This window comes from Carya illinoinensis, chromosome 1 (assembly GCF_018687715.1).
Source record: "Carya illinoinensis cultivar Pawnee chromosome 1, C.illinoinensisPawnee_v1, whole genome shotgun sequence".
Lineage (NCBI taxonomy): Eukaryota > Viridiplantae > Streptophyta > Magnoliopsida > Fagales > Juglandaceae > Carya > Carya illinoinensis.
In genome coordinates, this window is record NC_056752.1 from 47925745 (window position 1) to 47935986 (window position 10242).

At 37.4% G+C, this 10242-nt stretch overlaps 1 protein-coding gene across 2 annotated transcripts; it reads left to right on the forward strand.

Moving 5' to 3' along the window:
* The first annotated feature begins 503 nt into the window (after window positions 1-503).
* On the forward strand, window positions 504-9950 carry LOC122279142 (PHD finger protein ING1). Of its 2 annotated transcripts, none has more exons than XM_043089523.1 (7): window positions 504-749; window positions 1363-1434; window positions 2568-2755; window positions 8565-8628; window positions 8821-8920; window positions 9441-9600; window positions 9710-9950. In XM_043089523.1, exons 1-7 carry the CDS (start codon window positions 686-688, stop codon window positions 9818-9820), a joined length of 759 nt encoding a protein of 252 aa, XP_042945457.1. In that variant the 5' UTR covers window positions 504-685; the 3' UTR covers window positions 9821-9950. The 2 variants fall into 2 exon arrangements, with proteins under 2 accessions (XP_042945457.1, XP_042945465.1); XM_043089531.1 differs by having other exon boundaries at window positions 521-713.
* The last annotated feature ends 292 nt before the right edge of the window (window positions 9951-10242 follow it).

Consider the following 10242-nt stretch of genomic DNA (forward strand, 5'->3'; position numbering starts at 1 on the left):
CCACAAACCAGAGAAAAAAAAATTTGAATGAGGCATAGTAATTAAGAACCTCTCTTATTAGTTAGATTGTAAAATTACTTATAAAATAGATTTATAAATCACTTCCTCTTTTTAGATTCTAATTAACAACCGCACAAATTATTCTTCTATGAATAATTATTATTTAATATCAATTTCAATATGTTATCGTTTTTTAAAAATAAAATTAAGGATTGATTTAGATTCAGAGATAAGATTATTTTAAATGAAAAATAAAAATTAGATAAAATATTATTAAAATATTAATTTTTAATATTATTATTATTTTAAAATTTGAAAAAATTAAATTATTTATTTTATTTTATATAAAAATTTTAATAATTATAATGATAAAGGTAAAACGATTTCTGAATCCAAACGATACCAAACCGATAGGTAAAATTGTGAGATGCTACCAATACCATTGTTATGACTCAAGCGAAATGGACGGAAACCGGGTACGCTCAGCAGTCCTCGTTGGAATTACGGGAAGGACAGATCTGTCTTTTCACTTAAAGAAATCCCCAATTATGACCTTTTAGGGCACGAAAATGTCCTTTGTATTAGTGGCGGGAACTGGGAAGAGTACTTCAAGAAATGCCACCTGAATTACCCCGCGGTTGACAACCCGAAATCCCCAAAGAAACCGCTAAATCCTTTCAGCGGAATGTCTTTCCTCGAAGAATTTCAAGCCAGTACGCTACCCTCCCCTTCCTCTTCTATTCATTATTGTATGGTCCTACTAAACCCTAATCCCATCTCGTACCTATGGGAAATCTTGATGTTGATCATTCAGTATATCTTCTCGTCTTTGAGGTTCTTTTGCCAATTACAAATTCAATACACACGCGTTTGTTTGTATATCTACGTTTAATATACCATACCCATGCATAAATACATTTAACGTTTGTTATGTTTTAATACTAGGAATTCTATTTTATTATACGAAATAGTCGGTTTAGATTTTTGTAAAAATTTGGAGAGAAAGTACTGACATAATTCTGTGGTATTTTGTTACACTTGCGTTCATTCGTGAAACGTGCTTTTCTGTTTGGTATCAAGGCTAATTTGCTCTTGGAAAATATAGTTCGTAGCTGATTTCTGTGTGTTACTATGTCTTTTGACAATTTCATCATAGATTGATTTAATGAGCCTCTATTTATGGGTGGGTTATTGGAGTTTATTGTGTCAATTTGTATGTGATAGATTGGAGTATTTGCTGCTTTTCTACGATATTTTTTACTCTTTTGGGAGTTATTGAAGTATTAGATTATACGAGGTGCTTGATGATTTAGGTACTGTTCTACAAGTAACATATTTTTTTTCATGTGCCATTTCACACAGATTTGGATTCACTGCCCAGCATTTTGCAAAAGAAGTATGCATTATTGCGTGACCTTGATAAAAGTTTACAAGGTTTGGCTCTTAACTACAATAGCAACAACATCATCGTCGTTGTTGATATTATTATCTTTATAAACTCTATCATACTTATGTAGCATCGTTTACTATTGGTGTGCTAAAGTTAAATTGTGACTTGATTTTCGAAGATCATTCATTTGTAACAAACCGACTAATGAAAATATTGATGGTGAAATATCCCACTTCGAGGGTGAGAATCCTCCAGAAGATTGAGAGAATAAGAAGGAAAAAAGAGGTTTCTATTATGTTCTGGATAAAAAACAATGAGAGCACCTGCTCATTTCATTTAAGTGGCTGACCCTTAGATGGGCCCAGGCTAACCAAAACTAACAGCATCAAGAAGGAAATAAAACTAAGGTTCCAGATCCATAACTTGCTATCTTATAGTCCAGATAACATTCTGGGCTGAAATAAAAAGGAAAACTAATGAATTTAAACGGACCAATGGCCGACAACATATGACTTAAACCCAGTCGACTGAGGCCCAGTGATTTGTTCTTGAACTGTGACAGGGTGGAAAATAATAGTCACCATCAATTTGTTGCTATATATCCTTACTAGATTCAAATGATGTAAGAATCATCATTCCTACATATCCAGTATACACAGTGGGTTGAACCTCAGATCATCTTTATGATGATAAAAATAGCACTAGGCTACTGTACCAGTGTTGTCATAACCGTGTTTTATTATGTTCTTATTTTTAGAAGTTGTAAGGGAGTCATATCAATTCTCTGTTTCAAACAAACTACTTGTTACTGCTCAAAAAGGGGAGACCTAAATGACTTAGTTATCAGCATGAGTTAGTGCTGGAATTGTAATTTGACCGGTAATGACATTACTATAGGTTTTATGATTATATAATAAGCAAACTAGTTTGCTCTCTTGGTTTCCCCCCTTCATGTTACTTTTGGTTTTTGACTTGTGCAAGAACCTGTAGGTTCAAGTCATTATAGATATAAACTAGAATTATATTGACCAAATTAGCTAAATCTTATAATTTTTTTTTTAGATTTTCAATATTTAGTACATAAGTGCATTTTCTTGCTTCAAGGAAAAGTTGGACTTAATTTTTATTTACACGCTAATTGTTCACTATGCCATGTTCTTATTATAAATTTGAACAGCTATTCAGAGACAAAATGAACAGCGTTGTGAACAAGAAATAGAGGAGATTAGGAAAAGAGTCAGGTCTGGAAATATTACAACCAATACTTCACTTATCAGATTCTCAGATGATGCACTTGATGAGCAAAAGCATAGCATCAGGATTGCAGATGAAAAGGTTGCCTTGGCTGTTCAGGCATATGATTTGGTATGCGGAATCTTCATCTTTCTTTCTATTTTGGTTGCCGTGATTGTTGCTTGTTTTGAGTTTTACCGTTATTAGAAAAGGTAATAACTACCAGACTTGCCAATAACAGTTTTTTTTTATAAGTAATAATCGTTATTGAATATGAAGAAACTAGGCAATGCCCAAGTACACAGGGAGTATACAAAGTGAGACACCTAGTTACATTCTAGTGAGCTATAAGGAAAGTAGAAACTCATGAACATTCCCGCCCTTTAGAACAATAGCTGAAAACCATTGAAACAGAGAAAATACAAAAAAATTCCATATTGCCCCCACTTCCCGCTCCTTATCATTAAAGCACCTCTCATTCCTTTCCGACCATAAACACCACATTAAGCACAAGGGTATCATCCGCCACACTGCTGCCAATTGAGCACTGTTGTGAGATCTATTCCAGCATGCAAGTACCTCCACCACACTCCTAGGCATAACCCAGCTTAGCCCAGCTCTACTAAAGATTCTGGCCCATAACTCCCCAGCCACCTCACATTGTAAAAGCAGGCGATCTATCGATTCCCCACTCTTTTTGCACATATAGCACCACTCCATTACAACCAGACCTCGCTTTCTCAGATTATCAATCGTTAAAATCTTCCTTTCATTAACTGTTATTGGCAATTCTGGTGGTTATGTCATTCTGGCTTTTTTGTTGTTGAATCTGTTGGTGCCAAATATTCTATATGTGAATTTGCTATTTCTCTTTTCTAGGAATTGAATCTGATGCTGACATATCTTCTATTTGTGTACTTATCATATCTCTTTCTTAGGAAATATTTAGTAGGCTGAATCATTAGCATGATGATGCTCCTAGTTTGTTTTAACCAATACATCCTGAATGGATTTTTCAATCATTATGCATGTGTGTACTTGCGCTAAAAAATGAAGCTATATATGGTTTAATGCAGAAATGTGCCGTGCATTTATGATAATGTTATTTTTTGTTTTTATGGGTCCATATTGGATGTCGCTGAGCCTAGATGAAAATGTCTCCTTCTTGTTGCAGTAGAGGACATGCTTTCCATGCCCTTGTGGGACTGAAATCGGATGTATTCAAATTGAGCTAGACCTTATTGGGATTCTTTTTGGATTATAAAGTTTATTGGACATATGCTTGTGTGATATTTTTGTCAAGTAATAGAAACTTTATGCTTCTGCTTCGCTGCTTGCTATTTTCTCTCCATATTTATTATCAATGGTATATGGTATCGTTGTTTATTCATGTTAGAATATATTGTCTATAATGTGTTTGTATAAGGGTATATGGGTCTCTTGTATTTAGGGTATATATATACTTGTGTGTACACTGTGAATAATAAGAAAAAACAGAGTATTATTTCATCAAATCTCGTCTAGATGGTATCAGAGCACGATTCTCACGAATCTGAGTTCTGTATGAGTTGAGAGTGTTTTTCGGGTGTAGTTTGTGAGCTCATAGTGTTCCCCGGCGTGTTTCCGTGTGGTTGCCGTGTGGTTTGGGTGCTCGCCGGCGCCGTGTGGTGGTTGAAGTGCTTTCCGGCATCATCTCCGGTACTGGACACCAGGGGTGAGCTCGCCGGCAGTTTCTGTTGGTACCGATCCTTGTTGCCATCGTCTTCAGTCGCCGGAAGGGGTCACCATCGCCGATACAGTATCGTTTGGTTGTAGGTAAAGCTCGTATTCCAGTTCTGGAATAGGCATAACCTTGAATCTGTATAAGGTTTTATTCCAAGTTGGAATAAAACGCGTTTGGTAACACGGATAGCTTAAACCTATCCTGGGTTAGGATAGGCTTATTCGAGAAAGACCCAAACGAGCCCGACCCGGACCCGATCCGAGACCGACCCGGACCCGATCCGAGACAGGTCCATATCGGCCATATATCGGCCGAAACAGACCCGATACCGGCCGATACAGAGCCGATTTCGGCCACTTTCAGGCCGATACATACCGGTTCCGAACCGGTACAACCCTTTTTTGACCGGTTCAGACTTGTTTCACCCGATACAGGCCCGAGATTTGGGTTTTTAATCTGGATTTCTACTTTTCCAGATTGTATTTTCCAGTTTTTCGTCCATATTTAATGTTTTTTGTGTGAAATCTTTGTTTCTAAGTGGATTGTTGTGATATCTTGGTATCTTTTCCATGGCAACTAAATTTGAGTCAATGTCACTTGCACCAAATATTAGTATGCCTATGACTTCGGTGAAGTTAAATGGAAAGAATTACATGTTGTGGTCAAGATCCGTTGAAATGTTTTTGAAAGGCAAGGGTCTTCTTCGTACTCATCTGACTGATCCAATTCCTGCTTCGACTAGTTCTACATTTGCTCAATGGGAGCAGGAAGATGCTCAAATATTATCTCTGATGTTGACTAGTATTGAACCTAGTATCTGCTCAAGTTTAATACATTTTGACACTGCTCAAGAGGTGTGGGGACATCTCAAACAGATGTATTCAGGTGCTGGAAACATAACTCGTATTTATGAGTTGTGTAAACAATTCTTCGTGTTGGAACAGAATGCTTTGGGCCTGGAAGAATATTATTCTCAAGTAATGGGCATATGTGAAGAACTCAAAATGTAACAACCCGTCACTTCTGATGTTCCAAGTATGCTAAAACAACGAGAAGATTTTAATATTGTTCGCTTTCTTGTCGGCTTAAAACCGGAATATGAGTCAGTGCGTTCTCAAATTTTGGCAAGTCCACAGCTTCCCTCATTTCCTGATGTATTCTCCCGGCTTCAGCGAGCTACATTGTCTTCTGATCAGAATAATGAGAGATCTGCTTTAACTGCCTCCTATGTTGCTCCTGCTGGGTGTGGAGGTCGGAGTGGTAGAGGTGCACGTGGGGGTGCACGTGGGGGAAGAGATAATCGCACTCGAGGTCGTGAATTTCGTAAGTGCACCCATTGTGGTCGCACTAACCACTCAGTGGATTATTGTTGGGATCTACATGGTAGACCATCTGGGTCTGCTAATCAAGCCACTTTCCAAGATGATCCACAGTCAACGAGCTTCAACCGATCTTCAGATATGATTAGTATATCAAAGGATGAGTATGAGCGGTTTTTGGGTCACACAGGGGCTTCATCTTCCACAGCTACTCTTACCCACTCAGGTATAGCATCCGGATGTCTTGTCTCATCCACTCAAGGTCCATGGATCATTGATTCAGGAGCTAATGAACATTTGACCGGTTTGTTTTTTGCCCTGTCTAAGTTAAATACTGTACCATCTGTAAAAAGTGTCACTTTTGTTAATGGTTCTCTTGCTAAAGTTACAGGCATTGGATCCACTAAACTCACTGACTCCATATCCTTGTCATCTGTCCTACATGCTCCGAGTTTTCCGTTTAGTTTGTTGTCTATTAGTGAGATTACTCAAAATCTACAATGTTCAGTGACTTTTTATCCCTCTTCATGTGTTTTTCAAAGGCTGCCCAGTACTTCGGACTCTTCATGAGTTTTCATGAGTTGCCCAGTACTTCGGACTCTCTACCTATTGCTCTTCGCAAAGGTAAACGTTCTTGTGTTACTCAACATCCTATTAGTCAATTTGTTTCATATAATGCCTTATCCCCTTCATTCTCATGTTTTACATCTCAAGTTTCAAAACTCTCTATTCCTAAGACACTTCAAGATGCATTATCTGATCCGGGATGGAGGATAGCTATGGAAAATGAAATGGATGCTCTTCATCATAACGACACATGGGGTCTTGTTCCACTACCACCTAGTAAACAACTTGTTGGCTGTAAATGGGTATACACTATCAAATTTCATCCTAATGGTTCTGTAGAACGTCTGAAAGTCCGCTTGGTTGCAAAGGGCTACACTCAAACCTATGGCATTGACTACGAAGAGATGTTCTCTCCAGTTGCCAAAATCTCTTCTGTTCGAGTGCTAATCTCTCTTGCTGCTAATTTAGGCTGACCCTTATTTCAGCTAGATGTAAAAAATGCATTCCTCCATGGCGACTTGCATGAGGAAGTTTATATGGAGCAACCACCTGGGTTTGTTGCTCAGGGGGAGTATCAAGGTACTGTATGCAGGTTGAAAAAGGCATTATACGGTTTGAAACAATCTCCTCGAGCATGGTTTGGAAGGTTCTCTGATGCTATATTGACATTTGGTCTTCACAGATGCCAAGCAGATCACTCGGTATTTCACTTGCATAGTGATGCAGGTCACATTTTGTTGGTTGTATACGTGGATGATATTGTAATTACTGGGAGTGACTCTGCTGGAATTATTAGACTAAAACAATTTTTACATGATCAGTTTCAGACGAAAGACTTGGGCAAGCTTAGATATTTCCTTGGAATTGAAGTCAGTAGATCTAAAGAGGGCATCAACCTATCTCAGATGAAATATGTACTTGATCTTTTGGAAGAAACTGGCATGTTGGGTGCAAGACCTATTGACACCCCTATGGATCCCAATCGTAAATTCTTGAAAGAAGAAGGGGAGTTGTTTAGAGATCCAGGTATGTATCAAAGATTAGTTGGGAAATTGAACTATCTTACCATCACTAGACCAGACATCTCTTATGCAGTGAGTGTACTGAGTTAATTTTTACAAACGCCTAGGATCTCACATTGGGATGCTGTAATTCATATTTTTCGTTATCTCAAGCGAGCACTTAGCCTTGAAATACTGTATCGACCAAATGGACATCTTAGAGTTGAAGCATTTTCAGATGCTGATTGGGCAGGATCTCCTTTAGATAGAAGATCTACTACGGGATATTGTACCTTTGTAGGAGGTAACTTGGTTACATGGAAGAGTAAGAAACAAATAGTAGTAGCTCGTTCTAGTGTGGAAGCTGAATACAGGGCAATGGCACATACTACTAGTGAGCTGACATGGTTACAACACTTTCTTCAAGAGATTGGGTTTCCAGCTCCTATCCCTCTCCAGCTATTTTGTGATAATCAAGCTGCACTGCATATTGCCTCTAACCCTGTGTTTCATGAGAGGACTAAACATATAGAGATTGATTGTCACTTCATTCGAGATAAGATACTAAGTGGTGACATTGCTACACCTTTTGTGAAGTCCGCAGATCAACTCGCAGATGTGTTTACTAAATCCTTGTGTTGGAGTCGATTAAAACCTATTTGTTTCAAGCTGGGTTTATATGATGTATATGCCCCAGCTTTATGTATATGCCCCAGCTTTATGTATATGCCCCAGCTTGAGGGGGAGTGTTAGAATATATTGTCTATAATGTGTTTGTGTAAGAGTATATGGGTCTCTTGTATTTAGGGTATATATATACCTGTGTGTACACTGTGAATAATAAGAAAAAACAGAGTATTATTTCATCAAATCTCGTCTACAATTCAGAAAATTGATATTTGCATGAAAGGTCAGTTTGTTTCTCGCAGAATGAGATTTATTTTCAGAATTCTCTTTAATCAACGACTTTGAATTTTTGAGCAAAAGATTATCTGCTTTCTACAGTGTTTTAGTCTTAGAATAATGCACTTGAAGCCTCAAATTTTTGTAACTTTTCTAATTGATTTATCAGCCAGTTGAACTAGATTCAGGAATTGATACCATCTATTTTTTCCTTAGTAAATTAGCTATTAGTTAATAATGGGGTAGTGTTAGAAGTTTCTTTTATATTCTGATTTTATGACCTCGTTGATGAAGCATGCATTTAAGGTAATTCCTATTACTATAGATACTGTGAGGGATAAAGTTTTTAAAATTTTGTAAGGAATTAAATCGGTGTTCTTATCGTTTATTTGTTTTGCTAAATGTGGCTATTCATAACAATGTTTCAGGTAGATACACACATACAGCAACTTGATCAATATTTGAAAAGATTTGATGAAGAGCTTCGACGTGGTACTCTACTATTTTTTTCATTTTTTCTTATTAGATAATATGTTTACATGTCTCAACACTTTAAAGGTTTAATGTGTAAGAATACTATATACCTTTGCTACTTAGGTTTTTCACTTACAAAAAATAATGATAACAATAATAAAGGAACCGTGGCTACTTCGATTTCTAATTATGTGCGAGTGTGCATGACAGAAAAAGAAAGCGCTACTGCAAGTGGCATCACACCTCCAAGTCTCGATGGTAATGTGAAAGCTGGAAGGGGGAGTGAAAGTGGCAGAGGCGGCCGTAAGAAGTATCTATCTTGCCTATTAATTCATATATGCTTATTTGATAGGCTTATTCTGCCTTTTGCTTCCTTGTAGAAGCTTTTGTTGAATGCTTAGTAAGTTATTTCTTATTTAATGGATCCATCATAGATTCTTTACCTTCTAAAGATAAATAGAACATTGGATTTGAAAATGATATATATGAAAAAGTATTTTTAAATGATGGAGGGGATTTCCTCCAGCAATCCAAGGGAGGGCTACAAGAAGGGAGAAGGGTGCAAGGACCCTGAAATAAAGTGAGAACGAGAGCTGAGAGGGAACAGTAGTCTCTATGGTGACCCTTAATTAGACAAGTCCATAATTTTTAAACAATAGTAGTTTTGTTACATCAAATTTGAGAACGTGAGGTATAGTTCTTTTTTTAATTGATAAATAATAATTTTATTGATGATAGAAAGTAGGCATAGTCAGAGAATGTGAGTTGAACTGGCACATATATTCAACATAGTTGGCGTAAGACATGATATACCGACCTATTTCTGTCAGAACACGCCGGGCCGCAGCAGTGGAGGCAACTACAGAAGCAGCAACTGTTGCAAACTCTTCTGGTATGGATTTAGATCTACCCGTGGATCCAAATGAACCCACGTACTGTTTATGTAACCAAGTTAGCTACGGTGAGATGGTTGCTTGTGATAATCCCGATGTATGTAACTCTTCCTACTCTTTATCTTCTCTATTTTTTTTTTTCATCTAAATTTGTTGTCTAAATTCTTGACCTATAGTTTGATGATGGCCGTTTCCTCTTTCAACAGTGCAAAATAGAGTGGTTCCATTTTGGTTGTGTTGGTCTGAAAGAACAACCGAAAGGAAAATGGTACTGTTCAGATTGTGCTGTGATGAAAAATCGTCGCAAAGGTAGATGATGCTGGAAGGCACTTCTAGGACATAATAGTGTTAAATTTTTACTGCCATATCGTGAAATATGATTCTGCCTCTTATGTATGCTCCAACTTAATGCTTGCTTCATAGTTGCAATTTATTGCATATTTTATACGTGTCTCGATGTTTCTGCCTTAGTTAATGGAATGATTCGTTGTATTATGTTTTTTAGAAGGGAACTCATGCGGGAGGTAGAGGCTATTCTTTTTAGAGAGCAAGTATTTTATCCAAAGATGTTTCAATGGTCCAACCGCTTAGATTATTTTGAGAAATTGTGAAAGCTTGATGACTCGCGCACACGTGACGGTGGATTTTGACAACTGGGGGTTGATATTAGGAGACTAAAGATGCTCTATGAGCAACTTCGGCTGGAAATGGCTATGAAGCCATTCTAACTGTTATCCCA

Coding starts and splice junctions, on each gene's coding strand:
- LOC122279142 (XM_043089523.1), top strand. CDS start 686: ATGTCTTTCCTCGAAGAATTTCAAGCCAGTACGCTACCCTCCCCTTCC. Junction 8,629..8,820: donor TGATGAAGAGCTTCGACGTG/GTACTCTACTAT, acceptor TGTGCATGACAG/AAAAAGAAAGCGCTACTGCA. Junction 9,601..9,709: donor TTGCTTGTGATAATCCCGAT/GTATGTAACTCT, acceptor CTCTTTCAACAG/TGCAAAATAGAGTGGTTCCA.